Genomic DNA, 19,474 nt, shown 5'->3' with positions numbered 1-19,474 from the left:
ACTTTTACTACAAATATACAACATTTTCCTATAATTCTCTCATTTCAGATAGAAATCTAGCATAACTTGGTTATATCTTCTAGTTGAACACAGTGACAGTCTTCTACTTTTAAGTTTCCAACTTTATGTCAGTGTCCTCAATAGCACACACAGTAAAGCTGACTCTTAGAGGTGTCTGCTTTCAGTTTACATGAGCATGGTGTCAGCACAGTATCTTTTTGAAGTATAACTACTAACTTTTCTTTAGGTATAAGCAAGGTTCAGCTCACCTCTCTGAGTGCAGTTTAAACTCTGCTTGCCTGTTGAGTAGGTCATAAAGCTGACACTTGATTAAGACACTTTATATTCTTCATATTTCCAGTAGAGACTAACACAACGTAACTTCTGAATTCACTTAGTCCAGCAAATACAAGTGTAGGACCGTGACTGCACCTGTAGTACCTCAGTGGCCAGACTGATCCAAGTTCCTTCCTCCTAGAGGCTTTAGAAATGTATTCAACTTACGGAATTGTCTGCACTACAGCAAGCTTTTCTCTTCATCTGTACTTCCCATTTATGCAAGTGCATGATGCAGTTTCTATTTCTGTCTTGGTAACCTGTGGAGATGTGCTTTTATGTTAAGCGCTGTTTGAAAAGGCTGAATTGTGCACTGCTTCTGGAATGTGAAGATACGAATGAGTAAAGAGCTGTTGTGCATCTTCCAAAGGCGTATGAATGGGGAGATGGTTTAGATGGTGTTATACAAACAAAGCTGGGGAAGTGAGAGAGAACTTGTGGTGGGAAGAGCAAAGAAAGCTAACTGGCTGGCTGGTGAAAACAGAAGTAGGAGGCAAGACATGGAAGTTGAAGAGGGAGAGGAAGTGTGACCTAATGCTGCCTACAAGTGGTTTGCCATAGTAACAGCTGCAGGTAATGAGATGCAGAAATTCTGACTTCTAGCATTGGGAAATTTTAATTTTAAACTTAATTGAAAGAGCAAGTTATTCAGGTGTGGCAGGATGGGAAATATACTGGAAGAAGCATTTCAAGTATTAATCACAAAGAACTATTCCTTACTGAAGTCTTGTGTTGCGAACTGCTATCTCAGCTTCCTTCCTTCCGCTGAGACACAGCAAATAAAAGGTTTTCAGTGTGGGCTGGTTTATATCTAGCATGTTTGTAGACAAGTAAATGCCTTCTATAGAAAAAAGCAGCTTATTTCTGTCTTTAAACTTTTCTCTGAAAGAATTACTGCCTCCTAAATAGAAAGTAAAGGGTATCAGCCGTGTAGATTTATCTTAAACTCTTAGACAAACCTTAGTTAGTAATCTTTTTTGGCTGTTTAATATTTTTAAAACACATTGTGTGGGGTTTTCTTCTTTGTTTCAGATCCACAGGTTTGCTACACCAGTGATGCATGGATGTATCCTTTTATGCTGTGAAGCTCAATGCTGAATTTGGTGCTTTGTTTGCTAAGGAGTTTGATGTTGGCAATGTAACAACATCATATCATAATTGGGCTGTAATCTGTTCAGATATGAACGCTACATGTAGTTTGAGAGCTCATTTGCATGGTAACTCATCTGGATATTCTGCTTTTAAGATCTAATATACTTATTTTTACAGGCATAATTTGCATAACTGTTTTTAAGGAAGTAAAGGTTAAGATGAATATCAGAAGTGTTCCTACATCAGCCTTAGTGTTTCTCATCTTGCTGTAAGAATACCTACACTTAGCATTTACACTGGATTTAAAATAAGGGAGAATAGTGTTGACTTCAGGAATGCTTGTGAATGTTCCTGTTGAATAAAAAGATGAGTAGTTGTGCTGAAGGCTCCTGGAACGCTTCTCCTAGCTGGCTGCTCTTCCTGCACCACACTTTGGGTAGCAGCCTTCTTAGCAAAGCAGTCTTGAGTTTATTTCTGAGAGGGAGTGTAGTCCTGCGAGTAGGCCTAGTGCTCTTTGGAAGCAACGTTCTTCATGCAGCGAGTGATCAACAGCAAGTCCCTGCTTCTGACTTGGCAGCATGAAAAGGAGAGGACAATAATTTATGCAGCATTCTCCTTATCTCTTCTGCTGCAAAGGCAGCTCAGGTGTGTGCAGGGAATGAATGGCTTCCAGGCTGCATCAGTTGCTCTGGTAGGGCTGTTAGCAACTGGCAAACTTCCAGGCCTTCTTTCCTGTGACTTCATTTAATGAAAAATGTTGTGGGAGTAGCTGGAGAGGCAAGGCAAGATAGCAAAAGGGAACTGTCAAAACAACCCAATCCGTATCCTGCTTCTGCAGGTCCTGGGTGGAAGAGTCTGGGTGGATTGCAATTAGCAATTGGCAGACTGCAATTAACACCTTCCTCTGTCCTACTTTCACTATATAAATAATTAGCATGAGTAATACATGGTGCTGTACTGCTCATATATAACCAAACATGTTAGAGAACCCAAGAACTCAAACTGTTTTTAGTGCTGGAAATGCTGTGAAGAGCCTTAAGCGGAACTGTAATAGTGCCACTACAAGCTAATTCATTAAAATCAAATCAAAGATCTCTTTCTATATATATTTTGTTCAGCTATCCAGACCAGGGTTCTGGTCTTGCAGTGATGAGAAATAATGGACTTGAGTAATTGAGACTTTGATCAGCTGAAGCCTAAACTGGCACTAGTATTTCCCTTGTTGCTGCCCCCTTCTCTCTCCTTACTCCCTCTCACTTCCCCTTTTCCCCTTCCCCCCCCCCCCCCCCCCCCCCCAAAAAAAAAAAAAAAGGCAACTCTAAAAACAGTAAGTTATGTCTTTTCATTTTTAGAGTGGATGTAGTTAATAAGCAAATTGACACTTAAGTTGAGACAGACTACAGACAAAGTGATGAATATTACATTACATTCCTGGAGAGCAAAATGTTTTGGATTGCTTAAAGTTGTTTGGGCTTTGCAGCCTTTCTTTCCTTCCAAGAAAGATTTTATATTAGTGTGAGGTTCTGTTGATTGCTTCCGATATGGTATGCTAACACTGCTGCCTGCAGAAATTGCCTGGTTCAGTCTTGTGCTTATTTTAAAGCTACAGATTTCACTTATTAGTGGCAAAGGATGAAAGCCTGTGTATTCACCTGGAGAAACTTCATGGGGAATGCTGGTCTCTATTGAATAACATTGTAAATCTGATAAAGGCAATTGTAAGCAGAACAGAGCAAGAATCTGAAATTGGTTGTTAATGACCTGTCTTTGTTCATTGCTTAAACTTAGTCTTAGGGTGCATTTGTCACTTCGGGTATGTAGCCTGAGCAGGAAAGCATACTTCCTTAAGAAGCTCACACTGAAGACTTGGTGTGGAAGCCAGTCTACCTTACTGCTGGTTCTGAAATCTCTAAGTGTGATATACATTGTACCTTACAGGTACAAGGTTTAATAGTCTTAAGATATTTCCTTCTCTAATGTAAAGTTTTGAAGTGGTCTTTTTTGTTAAAAGCAGTAGGAACAACAAACTTAAGATGGCTTAATAAAGTGGATAAGTTGGCAAGGAATAGAACTTCAGAGGTCAGTCCATTTAATTATATACTTAGGACCATAACACCAGATTAATCTTCTTTTAGGAAGTACCACTTCCTAAAAACTATAGCAGTTTCAATGTATGTTCATCAGTGATATGCCCTTTATGCTGTATTTTGAGCAGCCCCTACCGATACTAAGAAGTTAAATTCTCTCAAGTTCAATGTTTACCTGTTATTGATATGAGAAATGTTTCCAGTTTTCTTTGAATGTGATTGCTTGGTTCCTAGATGTTGACTATTTCTTGATATGTAAAAATACCCTAAGGAAAGTTTGGAATTTTTTTTCCTTATTGATATTCGTCAGTTATCACTATGCACTCTTGTTCTATTAATGGCAAGTGTTTTGACTGGCTGCTTGTATCCAGAAGAAGCTGTTTCAGGGCTGGTGTACGCTACTATGTAAGAGGTAAAATAAATTATCTTACTTTAGATGGAATTTGCTTTTTTAAACATCTTACTTCCTCTAAGACCAATTGCTGTACCATGGATTGAATAAAAATAGTTGATATCAAGACTTTAGTGCTTCAAAAGAAAAACAGGAACCTGTATGAGGAACTGAGGCATGTTCTGATATATATTTTTTTAAATTGTCTCTTCTTTATGCCTCCTAGAGGTTACTGGCTTGATAGGGGTTAAATGCAAATGCATGATAGCCCTTTTGGCCTACTAGTAAACTAAACTGAAAGCATCATTGGTGCTGCCAGGGAAACCCTGAATAGCAATGTTCTCTAATTGTTTCAGGTTAAAAAGTGAACAAGGAAATGGTTTAAATTACTTTCTTTGCTCTGTGTGAGTCCCAACAACCATGCTTTTGAAGAAATAAGTCAGTTTATGCAGTACCTTTGCTACTGAATTATGGATGTTGTAGTGTCAAAGCACTTGTGTTTTTATTTTCTATTAACCTATTCAATTTCTAGGACTGGAATTATCAAAATGCAGTAAGCACAACTGTGCTTCAGTAATTCAATTTGGTACAGATCACGTTAAACTTCTGCTAAAGGCATTTTTAATTTACCATATTCAGGCAGCCCTGGTATTTTCATGCTTTTTTGTGTGTTTAGAGGGGAAGGGTAGGAAGCCTTTTGCTGTTATGTTGTTGCTGTTCTGCAGCTAGCCTGATGTGGTTAATGAGACCTTTCTCCTACTTAGGTATTGATTCAGAAGGACATGCAGCTAACTTTGTTGAAACAGAACAAATTGTGCATTACAAGGGGAGCAAAGCATCATTTGTTCAGGTAAAGTCAGTGTAATGAGCTGCTGACTCACTTAAGGGGTATGTGCATGTATAGATAAGTCAGTCTTTCTGTATTTCTGTAGGTTAAATATTTAAAAAATATGCGCATGCACACACAAACTAAACCAGCCCGATTTATTTTAAAATGGCAAGTAAGTTTGTAAGTTTTGTTGTTTAAAGTTATTTATGTATTCTTTTTCAGACCCGTGGATCAATTCCTTTTTTCTGGTCTCAAAGACCAAACCTCAAGTATAAACCAAAGCCACAGATCAGCAAGTCAGTAAATCATGTATGTGAGTGCTTGTTGTGTCTTGGGGTCTCAATGCATTTCTGGGCTTGTGTAGATATGATAGGGTGGCAGACTTATAATCAGATGAATAAAAATAGGCAATATTGTTTTTAAGTAGCAGTAAGAACCCTTGTATTACCTGAGAGAAGTTCAGAGCCTGAAAAAAAAGTTCAATAGTGAGGGTAATGTTTTCTCTTTGGTTCTTGTTTGCAAGAGTTTTAGTAGTTGGACAATGCTCATTATCCATGCCTGCTTTAAGGAGAGCTGCATGGTCTTGGGGGGTGAAAGCAGGAATATACTAACACAATAGAGAACAACATTTTTTTGGTTATAGAATTGCCTATGCAGTATCATCAAAAAGATGATTGTGATTTACAAGAAATTCCTCTACATCTTAAATCTGTCATCACATTTCCTTTCTCTTCTAGATGGATGGCTTCCAAAGACATTTTGACTCACAAATAATCAGCTATGGAAAGCAAATGATTGTTAACTTGGTATGCTTTCACTTCTTCCTGAGAAAGTGGCTGTTCTTTCAGGCAGGCTTACAAATAATGCTGTCATTTTTCCTTTATTTCCAGGTTAACCAAAAGGGTTCTGAGAAGCCTCTTGAGCAGACGTTTGCAAAAATGGTGAACAGCATGGCAAATGGAATGGTCAAGTACGTGAGAAGTGAAATGATCCATTCCTCTGTTTAAAAACTGAGCTGAATGGTTAATGCTTCATCCTTTCACCAGATAGCTGGTTTGTTAGTTTTATTTTTATGAAGTCACCTGCATGTGACCAGTACCCCTACCTCAGAGCTTAAATGCTAAGCAGGCATGGGACTGGAAATGGGACAAAGGGGAGACAAAGCAAAGAAGGGAGGTCAAGGGTCATGGTAATGCCAGCATTGGAGTAATGGTATGCTATGAGAACTGTGGTTTGGAGATCTTCTGGCTTTTAGGGGGGGGGAAATCATACCCTGTAGAACAAGCTTCTGGTAGAAGGGCTTGGTTATGTTGCTAGCTTAGTAGGGGAGTGCTAAATGTGAGCAAAAGAGTATTGGAGATAAAGCTGGAAAGAGTGCTCTTCTCACACTTGCACTAGGCTGGTATTGATATTTTTGCTGTACAAAGTTTGTGGAATTCTGTGCATCTTTATTCTCAGTTCCACCAGCTGACTCTCTAGCAATACGTAAAACTTTGTCAGGGTGTTTGTAGTGATGATTTCTGCTCTGTATGTGTCTTTAAAAAAAAAAAAAACGTTTCTCACTTTTTCTTAATACTGCCAAATTCCTTTTTCTATTTTTAATTTTGACTGGCATTTACCTGCCAGACTTACATGACTTGAGTCTTCAGTGCATGTATGTGATTTTTCTTCCCATCAATAGCCTTTACAGATTGGCAAATAGCTTTTGGATTACGAGAATTTAAGGGGAAGATCTTAATGCCTTGCAGTTCACAGCAAATGTATATGTATAAATGTTAAATCAAACACCATTAACCTTAAGCACTGTTTTATCAGAAATGAATTGGCTGTTAAACATCTGACTTGGAACAAGATTTTAATTTTTATTATGGCAGAGAAGCTGTTCAAACAGAACTTGGTTTGTAGAGAGCCATTGAGGTATCTTGCTTCATGCCAGAGGAGAATGTTACATTTCAACAGCTGTATCTCTGTAAGTGAGCAAGTTCAGTGTGTGTGCTTGGATCCAAAAAGGCAGAGGAATTCTGGGCAGGCACTGAAATCCTGTCAGTGCTCAAATATCCTGACTGATGCATGCTGGAAGCTCTCTTAAAAGAAAAGCAAGTCCTCTGTTGCTGCCAGTTTGATAGATCAGCCCTTCCCTGTGGATTTTTCTGATACCTTCACTGCAGTATGTATTTAATCTAGAAAGATGCTTCTTTCTCTGAACAGATACATAGCATTTGACTTCCATAAAGAGTGCAGTCGGATGAGGTGGGATCGACTTCAGATTTTGGTGGATCAGCTAGCAGAACAGCAAGATGAGTTTAGGTAAGGCTGGTTCTCTCACTTCTGTACTGTTAAAATAAGACTGTTTTCTTGAGTTAAGGAATACTAAAAACAGACCTGTAATCTTCTGTCAAGATGATGTATTCCTATACATCAATGCTTTCATATCTTTTATCTCTTGCTAATACCTGGTGCAAGGTTAAAGACCTGTTAGTAGGTAAAATACAGAGCCCTCTTTTATGTCCTAATAAAAAGGCTTTGAGAACCACAGCAGTCCTGTGTTGTACCTTAAGAACTGCCTTTGTCCTTTAGATAAATGATTTAATGAAGAAACCAGCATGCATACAACTGAAATTATATTTAAAAAATAAAAAAATTTCCTTTCCTGGTAGTTTCTAAACCAGGAGTCATTCCTTGTGTTAACAGCAAAACTTTCTGTTATGTGATGTTAAAAAGTTAGTGCTCCCTTGGCTCCAGCCCTGTACACACTTTTTGTTGTTTTTTGAAAGTGTTTTATATCTTTAATGCACACTGTTTGTTGTAGCAGACCTTGGCACTAGCTGATTGTTGGTCTGTGGTAACAAAAGTAATCCACAAGAAACTAAATCCTCACTTTGTTTTTAAGTCACATAAAAGCAGATTAAGCATCCAAATCAACTTAAGTATGTATCTTGTGCTCTGAGTTTATTGCATTAAGCAATTCTTGGTCTTTGCTACTTGTAGATGTGTAGCTTGATAGGACAATGGCATTCTTTGTTCTGCTTCTCCGATTGCTTCCTTCCTAATAGGTCCTGTGTTAGCTGATCTACTTCCTGCTTTAGGCACGCTACAGAAATGACAATGTTCTAGTAACTAAAAAGAAGCATGAGGTGCAGAATAGAACAGGAGTTGCATGGATGAGATAGATTGCTTCGATTGAAGACTGTCAGAACAATATGAATTTATCGTGTGGTAGTGAATACAGTTTTCCCCACCCCCAAAAATGGGCCCTTAACCCTCCTGAAGAGCAGAATAAATTGGTTTCAGAGCACTTCAAAGAAGGAGAAATAAGTGTAGGTTTTCTACACAGCAAGGATCCTTTATTAGAGTGAATGCTGAGAATCATATCACGTGTTTACTGTCAACTGCCACTGGAGGCTTACAAAAGAACCAAGCTGTCTTGAAATGAAAAAGGAGGTTGTGTCTGTTACAAGATAGAGAAATGAAAGCTCCTCCTCAAGATCAGGTTGCTTCTACCTTGCTTTGTTTTATTTCATCTTGGGTGACCATTGTTCAAATAGTAACAGGAAATACCTGAATTCTGATGCTCTTAAAAATAATTCTGCACCCCAGAGAGAGGCAAACACTTCCATCTTCTACAGATTGCAAAAGATCCGGTAGAAGGTTTACTCTTGTGTTTTAATGATTTTTAAAGAGCTGTTACAGGATATGCATTACTTAATCTGTCATGAACCAGAAATGCCTACTGTTCAGCTATGCTACTTATCCTAATACCAGTTTTAGGCAAATCTTAAGGGAGGAGGGGAAAACCAAGTTTTCGTGGGTGTAAACTCCTTTAATCATTCAACAATGTAAAACAGTTTAATAAAACTAGTTCTTCAAGAATTAGAAAACTAGATCTTCTTAACACAGGGCTGATCAAAGTAAATGCATATGCTTCTAAGTAGGGTTCTTGATTTTTAGTACTACATAACTCTAGTATCATTTTTTTAGTCTTAAAATGCTGTGCAGTAGCAGTGGATTGTATACTGGTCCAAATTCGGAGTTCAGAATTACCTAAGGGAGTAACTTAATCTACAGAGTATGATCTGCACATCTTTAAGCAACTGGGAGCTTAATGCTGCAGCAGAAGGATAAGTCCCATTCATGTATCCAATGGATGATTTGATTTGCTATTTGTTTCACTAGCTCAGTTATCAAAATATTTGCATGCAATTCAATATTTAAAATGAGCTGTTTAATACCAGTTACTGAGAAGTTGAGGGAGAAGTGACTGGTTTAGTTGGTTTAAAAAAAAAAAAAAAAAAGAGGTCATGATTAGCATATGTAGTTACAAGAGGGAACACCTGGGTCCCTCAGATCTTCATATAATGGAGAAGAGGATGAGAAGAACTGATGGTAGGAGACTTTCAGCAGTGGCCTTAAAAACTTGAATACCTTTGTGGAAGAAATGTTCCTGACAGTTTTTATTACTCCGTGGTGGTGGTGACTGGACTGAAGCTGGTAACTCCAGGTCCAAATCTGGTTACTTTGATGTTTATGCTCTGCTAGTGATTTTGCTAACTGTGGAACTAGGACTATAATAACACAGAAACATAAAACTTAAGTCACTGTTGTGCTAGAAATTGCTCGTCACAGTGGCAGATACTAGTGAATATTGTTCAGATTACCAAATGTTCATGTATTGATTGCTGCTTTTCATCGTGGGAGGGGAAACATTCAGGGAGGTATCACAGTTCAGAGACATGGCCAACAACTCTCCATATGCTCTAGACAACTGTTTTGGCTGCTAGAATATTGTGAAAATGTGCACTTTATCTAGACTTATCTGTAAATACTTAGGTGGATTGTGTGTGTTAGTTATTTTCTAGTTGATTCCGATGGTAAAATCGTGACTCAGCAGGAAGGAATATTCCGCAGTAACTGTATGGACTGCCTTGATCGGACAAATGTGATTCAGAGCTTGTTAGCGCGCCGATCTCTTCAAGCCCAGCTTCAGGTAAATGTTTTATTTTTGTTTAACAAGCTTTTAAGAGCAGGAAGGCTTTGTTTGGAACTGTAACGTAATTTAACACTTCAATAAAAGCTTGTATACTTCAGTTACTGTAGCATTTGTTTGAAATGCTCTGGCCAGATTCTAGTTTAATGAATTACGTTTTTTCTAAAAGCAAATCCTAATGTTTCTAATGACCTGCTAGTGAGCTTCAATATGCTTTTTGTTTCAGAGGCTAGGTGTTTTGCATGTTGGACAGAGAATTGAGGAGCAGGCTGACTTTGAGAAAATCTACAAAAATGGTATGCAGCTCATAGAGTTCCAAAACAAAAAAAATAATCCCTTTTCCAAACAAAGTAAATAACTTCCTTAACCTTTCTCAATGTTTTCCTGTTCACAGCATGGGCTGATAATGCTAATGCTTGTGCCAAACAATATGCTGGAACTGGTGCCTTAAAGACAGATTACACAAGGCAAGTCACCCTTTCTTGTAAAGGTGTTTTTGTGCACATTTGGGGCTTTCTTTAGGTTTTCATATCTGAAAAGATCGCTAATTTGGGGCTTAGACATTACTGAATTTTTCAATCATTTAGTTCAATTGGTAAAATATGGGACTAGAATCTATAGAAGAACACTATTCTTTGCTGTGTTAGTATGAAAGGAGATAAAGAAATGCTGGAAATAAAAACAAGAAAATGAGCCTCTTCAATGTACATTTGTGTCGTGGGATGGAGAGAAGGGTGGAAGGGAAATTCTGTTTTTCAAATTTTTGTTACAAATGTGTGTGTGGTGTTAATGCAGAGGTAGCACTAGACTATTTTATGTATGTGTAGGTATTTGTTAAACATAGTACACACTTGAACAATGAAAGGACTGTAAATTTGCAACTCTTTTCCTGAATGTATACATTTATTACAAATATTTTTCAAAACTTCTTGCAGAACTGGAAAGAGGACTCAGTGGGGCTTAATAATGGATGGCTGGAACTCCTTAGTACGTTACTACAAAAATAACTTTTCTGATGGATTTAGACAAGTAAGTTAAGCTTTTAACTGTGGGAAAACGTAGCTGATCTGTATTAAACTTGCTGTGGGTTTTAACTCTTGCTCTGTTTCTCTTCCAGGACGCTATTGATCTCTTTCTTGGAAATTACTCAGTGGATGAAGTAGAACCTGCTAGTCCTCTGCACGTCAAGAAAGATTGGAAGTTCTTAGCTGTGAGTATGGGGACTTTGCTCATGTTCGGAGAAACACATGAAGCCTGTTTAGTCACTTGCATCAGTAAGACAAAGTGGCAATCGTCTATTTAGTAATGGAGTGTCCCTATAATACAGTTCTGTTCCTATGGTACCTGCATATAGGACTAAACCCAGACTGTTTCCTTGACAGAAAATGGAGTGTCCTTGAGGTATTGAAAAAAATGCTGCTTGCTTTTTTTTAGATGTGCTTCAGCCCCTGGAAAGGGAGAAATTCTACTAATCACCATCAATGACTGTTTCCTTCTGCAGAAGAAGCTTGTGAAGATCTCTTATATTTCATGCAGAAGCATAGACTGTAACATGAAGAAAGCTTTTTTTTTTTCTCCTCACCTTTTATGCACCAAAATGGTGTTTGGGGACATTAGGGGTTTAATTGGTAGCTAGTGTTTTTTTTTTTTTTGAATACTTTAAATCTTATCCAATAGATGTTTTAATTCTGAACCTCAGTACTGAGCACACTTCACCACATTTTGGAACTCTCCAAAATTTTACAGTAGTACCTGACATCAGCAGTTGAAGCAATTTTATGGTAAACGTAGTAAATAGCTTTGCAATACGTTCTAGCTTAAAGGAAATTAAGAAATATATGTGCTATTATATCATCTAATTATTCTTTTTTTCTTTCCCTAGTTGCCTATTATTATGGTGGTTGCTTTCTCCATGTGCATTATTTGTTTGCTAATGGCTGGTAAGTTGCTGCTGTATTAAATTTCCCCAAATTAGCTTGCTTCTGTGGGGACTTTTTTTTTTTCCATTCAAAAGGTTATTTAGAAAATATTCAGTTTAAATGTGCTTCTCAGTCATATTGAAAGGTGTTTTGAGCAAGGCTCTGGAGACTGAGGGTCAGCACAATACCATTAATGTGGAAAAATCTGTGGTAATATAGAAAACAGTACTAAAACTTTTGTAGAAGTCACTTGGGGGCAATTAATTGGCCCTGAATCCCTGAATTAAGTCTTACCTGAGTAGATGTATAGCTGTACTATAGCCTGGATGAATCTCCTGAAGAATCTCTCTTAACTTTTGGCACAAAGGCAATTCAGACAAGCCAGATATAGTCATAAACTCAGCCTGACCAATGTTCCCCTAGCCTACGTTTGTGCTGGGAATTGAAGTCTTTGCTTTCTGCTTTTGTCTTGGACTTTCTAGTGTTAGTGCCAGTGGGGTTCTTGACTCTGTGACCTCTGTAGTAGTGTCAAAGCATTCTAACAGCTATGTGGCAAACAGAACAGTAGTTTATGAACAAGCAACTTTGTCAAGTCAACTGCTAGGTAAGGAAATGCAGAATGGTATACGAGAAGACCCTAGTTCCTTTGAAGCACTTTAACTTCATTTGATATCTGTGGAGAGCTTGCAATATCTTGGTTTTGTATTTAGATACTCTTTCTGATAGTTGGAAATAATAAACTACGGTGTCTGACTCTTAACAGGTGATACATGGACTGAGACACTGGCCTATGTGCTTTTCTGGGGAAGTGCAAGCTTTGGAACCTTTGCCATCATCCTTTACAACGGCAAGGATTTTGTAGATGCACCCAAGTTGGTCCAGAAAGAGAAGATGGACTGAATTTGTGTGTGTGGAAAGCGGCTTGGTACTGAGGATTCCTCAAGCCACGCCTGGAGTCTCTACTGACCTGCTTTCCACACCAAACTGTGGTCTAATGAACATTCTTCCTTGGCAGCCTTGTGGGGAGAGAAAATAGTGTCCTTTGGTGGTAGCTTTCAACTGAGATGTGACTCGGCAACCTTAGTTGCAATGGTTTTTGGAATATTGCATTTGTGGAGGGGGCTCCACTCGGTTTACTGAGATGATTCAAAGATTCCAGACACCAAAAAGCTGGCTTTCATGTTGTAGGGTGTAAGTGGACTGCTTTAGCTCACAGTCCAAATGTGCAATTTCAGCTGAATTTTGTTCTCTGTTCTGGCTTGACAGGAGGGAGCTCTGATGCTGTTCATATCTCAAAATACCTAGGAGTTGAAGCACTAATAACGGAGCTTCTTTGAACAAATAAGTCGTCATAAGAACAGAAAGTCTCATTCCAAGACTCATAGCTGGATTACATTTGCTGTGATAAAGTCCATGTTAACAAGTCCTTTGTGCATTTGTGTGTGTTTCTTTTCCCCACCAATTTAAAGGATCTATTGAATCCTAATGCTCTTCCAAAATGAGCTTTGTGTCCTGTGTTTTATCTGGGACTGATGCAATATTCTACTAATCATTGTTTGGGTGAAAGGACGGTGTAATTGGATGCTCCTGAAGTTGCAAATGTCTTGCACTGTTTCAGTACTACAGCCTCCAGATGATGATTCATTAGTTAGCACATTGAAGTCAAGATTTTTTTCTAAATATGTAAATGAAATCAAAGAATGTAAAAATCATTTGCGGTGTTTATTGAACCTTCTTTATGCTAAAGGTCCAAAGTATTCCGTTACTTTAAGAGCAGTCACAATGTAAAAGGTGAACTTCATATTGTTTTGCTAGTCAGCTGCTTCTGTACTTTCTGTTTGTTGAAATAATTTACAAAAAAAAAAAGGAGTAAGAATCTGAGGAGAAAGTGTCGGCCTAACACCATGGTTGCACTTGGGAGCAGCAGCTTGCTTTTTTGTGCATGATGATATAACACTAAAAAAAAAAAAAAAGTTAAAAAGCTACACTGTAATTTGTGTTGGTTAACAATAAATGTGTGTCTTTAAATTTAGTGCTTCCAAGCTGTAAAAAAAAAAAAAAGTAATCTTAATCAAGGACCAATTTTAAACTATTTTGTCACTTATTTTATATGGTTTGTTTGAAACCAGAGATGAAACTTGCTTAAGGCGCTGTGCATTGTTTAATATTTCCTGTAAGTACAGCTGTATATTCAGATTGCGACTATAAAATTTAAATGGGGGGAAGGGAGAAATATGTAGAATATTAGAACTAGCACAGTTGTCATTGAAGCTAGAACATAAGACACTGATAATCCAGTGTTTCACTGTGTTATGACTGAAAATATGTACAGATTTTTGCAATTGTTAACTGTTCATTTTAATCTTGAATGTTTCTGGAGGCCTCTCTGGGTTTTGTGTAAACATAACCTGCTCATAAACACTAGTACTTGCGAAGTATCTGTTAGCTTCTAGATGCTGTAATGGAAGTACCAGTTGGCGGTTAACTGGAAAATCCTCTAACTTAACGTTTCTGAACATGAACTCTGTAACAGACACAAGGTACAAAACATCATAATCTCACTATTTAATGTTTTTTATGGCTCACGGGCAGGTGCCATTTGGAACTTGGTTGTTGTGCAGATTAGAACTGAACCTTGGCATCTGTGGTGGAAAAACTTATTGTGGCAAAGACCAAATGTGATTAAATGGATGGTAAGACAGACTAAAAATGGATCGTAAGTCACAGCCTAATGTAGGCTTTTGAAGCCGGAAGGCATCTGTATTTCAGTGCTTTGCACAGTCTGTATTCTAGAGTCACAAACGGTGTGCTCGTGAAGGACAATAAATGCCCAAATTTTCTAGCTGCTGTCTGGTGCCGTGTGTGCTTTGGGGCAGCCGCGCCTCCCCCTTGTTCCTTGGGGACTATTTCTCAGTGGGAGGCCGGCAGCTGGGGCTCTATTTTGGGTCTTTTTGAGGCGACTTTCGCTGTTCGAGGACTTAAATTTCGGCCCTGCCGGCAGCCGAGGGCGCAGTCGCGGGGCCGGGCCCGGCCCTTTCCGCCGCGCCGCTTCCGCCGCTTGGCGCTGTGGGCGGCGGCCGCTTGCTGCCCTGTGGCAGGAGCCCCCCGCAGCCGCCCCGCCGCTCCCCGCCGCCCGCACGAAGCCCCCCGGCCGCGGCGCCGGGCTCCGGCCGCCATGAAGCTCGTCAGGTGAGCGGATGGCGGCGGATGGCCGCCCGCCCGCCCGCCATCACCAACGGCCGCCATAACGGCCGCCAACCGCCATGGCGCCCGTGTGGCGCTTGGCGGGAGCGGCCCCGCGTCAGGCGGTGACGGTTGGGGAATTAACGGCGCCTTCCTAATTGGCAGGTTCCTAATGAAGCTGAGCCACGAGACCGTCACCATCGAGCTGAAGAACGGGACGCAGGTGCACGGAACCATCACGGGTAGGGCGCGGAGCTCGTAAACGGAGCTTTGTTTAGGAGTAGGATCGGGGGTGAAGGAAGATCTCCCCGTTCCCAGCCATTTTGTGGGCAAAGCTGCTGTAATACTCGCTTAGAGCTTTAGCAGCATGGTTATATCGGTAAGGTAGGTTTGCTGCCTTATAAAACTGATGGTGGATACAGCCTAAACGTTTATAAGATGCTTCAGTACTTCTGACTTTGCTTGTCACATAAAAACACTACACCCAAGTCACCAGCAGAGGGATTTTTTTCCTTAAAATAGTAGTACATAGAAGCAGCAAGCGTTAAATGTTGATGCAGCCTTAACTTGGTTAAACTTCACGTATAAGCAGTATTAATCTAAAAGTGAGTTACTTCCTTCAAGCCTGTTTTTGCTCTGCTTGTGGTGAACTTGCATGGATCTGCATCTTTGCATATCCTTGCATTGGTTTTGTGAAACTGTTCTGAAGACATGTAGCTTGGGAAGATGTGAGCATAGGGATTAAGGGCAAAGAGGAATCCTGGTGTCAAGAACATGGCATCCTGCTGTTGCCCAAGGTCTGTCACACACAATAATTTTGTGAGTATTAATGTCTGGGGAAGCGTTTAGTGTCTGTGCTGATCCCTAAAATGAAGGTGCTCCTTTGTATCACTGAACTGAAGGCTGCTGGGGGAGCCTGTGTAGGTGATTATTTCATTCTCATGTGTGTGGAAAAACGCATGGACTGTTGTTTGCTTGAGTAGCATCAGAGACTGAGTGTTCCCCGAACAATATCATGTTAGAATTACTTAAAGACACTCAGGTATGTAGGTGGGGCTGTTGCATTTCTTAAAGCAAACCGTTGTGGTTAAGCTAATGACCGTGCTTGATCTCCTTTCCTTCACCCACTTGAATTTGCTTTTGGAGGCTCTTTCTACTCCAACTAAAAGAAGAACAAAAAGCAGTTCAAACTTGGCAAAGTTGTAAGCCAGGGGATTGTTTAGGTGCTTTTTTGGGCCGTAGCAATCTGCTGAGATTTGGCAAAGTTAAAAAAATTGGCATTATTTTGCAGCCAGATGCATCAGCGCTGATTAGCACCTGAATGCACCGCCCGGTATCAGAGTGCAGCGTGCTCCATGAACCCAGCTAGGTAGGAGGCACACGGCCTGCATGTCTCCTTCTGACCTCGCTGCTTCTGGGCTTGATTATTGAGCAAATTCTCTCTCGTGCTCTGCTAAGGATCTGTAAAAACCTCTGAATGCAATCCCTGTTTCTAAAGGGACAGGCTTCCCTTTACGTTGATGCACAAACCCCGGTAACAGCTCCCGGGTTCGCGCCATTTCCTCTTCCTCCTTCCGCTGCCGGAGCAGCCCTGCTGAAGGAGCGGGTTTGGGTAACGCTCACGCTGACAGGAGGGGACAGGACGGGTGCAGTACAGGAGCCAGAACCACACAAAATGTAGAAATGGGGGAGAGGATAGGAAAATGAGAATAGGACGGCAGTTCTCCCGGTTCTGGCCTGCTGCTTGCTCACATTATTTGCCTCGGTAAAACGTCTTACAGTTTGTTTGTCCGTATTTGTGAAACAAGACAGTGTTTTGACCACGAAGGGTTGGTTGTCTGTACAGAAGTTTGAGCACACTAAAATCTTGCTCAGATGGGTCACCGAGTTAACAAAAATTAATGTTTGTAAATTAGAATTTCCATCTTTTGTCTATTTTTTATCTCAAAAATTACTCTTATTTGGATTGGCTCTTAGTTTTCTATTTCATAAAAGAAATCACACTAGAATTAGATGTATTTTATCAGAAAATAAATGCCTGATAGTTGGGCTTTTTCGTAGGCCTATAGCAAGAGGAAATTATCATTTTTCCCCCCTGCTCAATGGTTTGTTTTGCTTCATTTTTGAAGGAGCAAAAAGGCTAATGCTAGACTTCTGTAAAAACAGCAGTTTATTTGTCGCTTAAAGGAATTGTTTAAATTGTTCACAGAATTGCTGTGACTGTCTAGGATCTAGATGAAGACCTCTGGCAATACTGTTCAGCTAGGAGCAAATGGTTCTTCCAACAACAAATTTTCATTGAGGTGTTGTGGGCAGCAGCTGATACATTATTGAGCATGATTTAAGGGAGAAAAAAGATGTAGTTTCTTGCAGTTAGAAGCTTAATTAATGAATGGTATAGAGCCAGAAGTGTGTTTTAATGAACAGGATAAAACTTGAAGCATGTGTGTACGTCAGATGGTCCCTTTTTGGGTGTTCTTACGTGCTTCCATCTGTGAAAATGGGGCTTGTGTTGTTCCAGGGGTGGATGTCAGCATGAATACTCATCTCAAAGCGGTCAAAATGACGCTGAAGAACAGAGAACCCGTACAGCTGGAGACGCTGAGTATTCGAGGGAACAACATCCGCTACTTCATTCTGCCAGACAGTTTGCCGCTGGATACTTTGCTAGTGGATGTTGAGCCAAAAGTCAAGTCCAAGAAGAGAGAAGCAGGTTAGTTTGTGGTTTCCCAGTCTGTTTGTTCTGCCTTTGGGATCTCTGAATCTGAATACGATTAGTGTCTGCATTGGGCAGCTTGTTCTCTCACATTCATTCAAGGGTTTGATACTGACCTTCCTCGCTCTGCCTTGCCTACCTTCTTGGCCTCTGTAGAGTTTTCTTTCATGTGAAATTATTTTTATGACTTCTCAAGCTTCTGTTTTAAAAATGCAAATGTTTTTAAGCTTGAGTAAGTCTTAACCTGTCACATTCTCAGAGGTGACAGCAAAGTGATTTACAATTCCTCTTTTCAGACTGTCTTTTCTGCTTCCCCAGTTTGTATACTTCAAATGTAGCCTAATAAGAAAGTGCAGAACATCCTCATGAACAGGGCAGAACTGAAATCCTGCTTGGTAGTGGATAGAAATAAACTCCTGGAGAACTGAATTGGAGAGACTTCTGAACTGGGAGGGAGTCAAAGCTGTACTCTGACGAGCTGCTTTCTGTAGAAAAAAGGCCCTGTTCCTTGGAAGCCTAATAGTAGAGGGAATACTTCAATTTCATTCCGCACTTAAAAATTAATATCCAGTAAACTCCACAAAATTTGTACGTCTTCAGGCAGTAAAAATTTGCCCAATGGTTAATCTGTATGTTTTTAAAAGAAGTTAAAATGAAAGCTAATTGTGCTCTAAGATAATGTCGTACCATTTCCCCTCTAATTCATGTTTAAGTAGTTGGATCTGCAGTCTTTGATCCATGGTACGTTCTAAAACTAGGTCATAATTAATCTGTTTACCTTATTGAAATGGCATAAGGCAGCCTTGGGTGTGTGTCACAAAGCGCCAGTGTTGTGGCTGCCGGCTTTATTAGGGAATAAGGACAAGGCTCCTGAAGCAGTTCTGTTCCTCTCATGTCCACTAAAAATAGTCTGACCACATGGAGAAAGTGCAGTGCAGGCGGATTACCTTTTTTCTGAACCCCACAATGTGAGGTGAACCAGAACATGGCTGTGTCTTTGTAACCCTGAAGAAACAGAAGGAGCTGTGACGGGGCCGTGTGCCTGCGCTCAGTACTCTCTGTGCCCTCACTGTGCTGAAGCTGTCTCAGAGCATGGCTGTGCTGCAGTGCGCTTTGCCTTGGTCTGGAAATGCCCTTGGGCTGCAGAACTTGTTACCATCTGGCCTCTCCTTGGCAAACTACATCGGTGGTGGAAGGCTGGATGCTGCCGAGAGATCTGTGGGTGTCGGTGTGCAGTGGGTTTGAGTCTGCTGATGCCTCAGAGTATTTTGGAGTCAGGGAAAGGGGGTAAAGCGATGTTACCGTGTGGACCATATGACCTCCAGCAGTTCCTTCAGCCTGAATTACTCTGTAATTGTATCTTCCCCTTACCGTACAATGAAATAGTAGGATTTAAAAGTAGGAGGAAGCAATCAGCCTGAGAATCATGTCTGAAATTGGCACAGGCACCACTGAGAGCAGTAGGAGCTGTTTGGTGGTGGGATCCTTAAAAAAATGCTGCCACTTCGCATAACACCTGAGAGAGAGCTTGGAGATCTCAGTGTGTTAAACCGTGCATTTCCCTTTTGCAACATACTTAGTAAAGCACAATGTGAGCTGAGGGAGAAGAAAATCTACAGAATGTTTTAATCTACGTTCAAGCACTGCCAGGTCTCACTTGGTTTATCCTTTCTGTTTTATTTGCTAAGTCGCTGGAAGAGGCCGTGGCCGAGGACGTGGGAGAGGCCGGGGCCGTGGAAGAGGAAGAGGGGGCCCGAGACGATAACTTCTCACCACACAACTGTTACCAAATTGTGGGCAATTTTGGATTTTTTTTTGTACAGGTCTTGTTTATGGTATCTGTTTTTAATAAACTGAAAAGTGAAAAAGTTGTCTTCCCTGTGTTAGCTAAGCCTGGGGGGGGGAGGCGCGTACTGGTAGAGGCTGTTGCACGTTAA

The 19,474-nt window shown here is 40.3% G+C and overlaps 2 protein-coding genes across 2 annotated transcripts in view; both read left to right on the top strand.

The window, feature by feature from the left end:
* SACM1L (SAC1 like phosphatidylinositide phosphatase) overlaps window positions 1-14,474 on the top strand; it is a 28,897-nt gene extending 14,423 nt beyond the window's left edge. The window contains exons 7-20 of the mRNA XM_082753770.1: window positions 1,369-1,402; window positions 3,826-3,927; window positions 4,671-4,756; window positions 4,958-5,044; window positions 5,473-5,541; window positions 5,626-5,705; window positions 6,944-7,042; window positions 9,581-9,719; window positions 9,946-10,015; window positions 10,114-10,186; window positions 10,655-10,748; window positions 10,837-10,929; window positions 11,602-11,659; window positions 12,402-14,474. Of these exons, the coding sequence (XP_082609896.1) occupies window positions 1,369-1,402; window positions 3,826-3,927; window positions 4,671-4,756; window positions 4,958-5,044; window positions 5,473-5,541; window positions 5,626-5,705; window positions 6,944-7,042; window positions 9,581-9,719; window positions 9,946-10,015; window positions 10,114-10,186; window positions 10,655-10,748; window positions 10,837-10,929; window positions 11,602-11,659; window positions 12,402-12,538 (1,221 nt within the window). The 3' untranslated portion in view covers window positions 12,539-14,474. The remainder of the gene's footprint in view (window positions 1-1,368; window positions 1,403-3,825; window positions 3,928-4,670; window positions 4,757-4,957; window positions 5,045-5,472; window positions 5,542-5,625; window positions 5,706-6,943; window positions 7,043-9,580; window positions 9,720-9,945; window positions 10,016-10,113; window positions 10,187-10,654; window positions 10,749-10,836; window positions 10,930-11,601; window positions 11,660-12,401) is intronic.
* A 196-nt stretch (window positions 14,475-14,670) lies between these two features.
* SNRPD1 (small nuclear ribonucleoprotein D1 polypeptide) lies at window positions 14,671-19,405 on the top strand. Its single transcript, XM_082754595.1, has 4 exons — window positions 14,671-14,827; window positions 14,987-15,063; window positions 17,343-17,534; window positions 19,226-19,405. Exons 1-4 carry the CDS (start codon window positions 14,814-14,816, stop codon window positions 19,300-19,302), a joined length of 360 nt encoding a protein of 119 aa, XP_082610721.1. The 5' UTR covers window positions 14,671-14,813; the 3' UTR covers window positions 19,303-19,405.
* Window positions 19,406-19,474: the final 69 nt, after the last annotated feature.

This window comes from Aythya marila, assembly GCF_965140915.1.
Source record: "Aythya marila genome assembly, chromosome: 2".
NCBI lineage: Eukaryota > Metazoa > Chordata > Aves > Anseriformes > Anatidae > Aythya > Aythya marila.
The sequence above is the reverse complement of the archived record's forward strand: the minus strand, read 5'-3'. Positions and strand labels throughout refer to the sequence as shown.

Bases quoted from the DNA above. Each gene is read 5' to 3' on its own strand.
- SNRPD1 (XM_082754595.1), top strand. The intron at 15,064-17,342 runs GTAGGGCGCGGA...GTGTTGTTCCAG, and splicing joins GGTGCACGGAACCATCACGG to GGGTGGATGTCAGCATGAAT. The intron at 17,535-19,225 runs GTTAGTTTGTGG...TTATTTGCTAAG, and splicing joins GTCCAAGAAGAGAGAAGCAG to TCGCTGGAAGAGGCCGTGGC.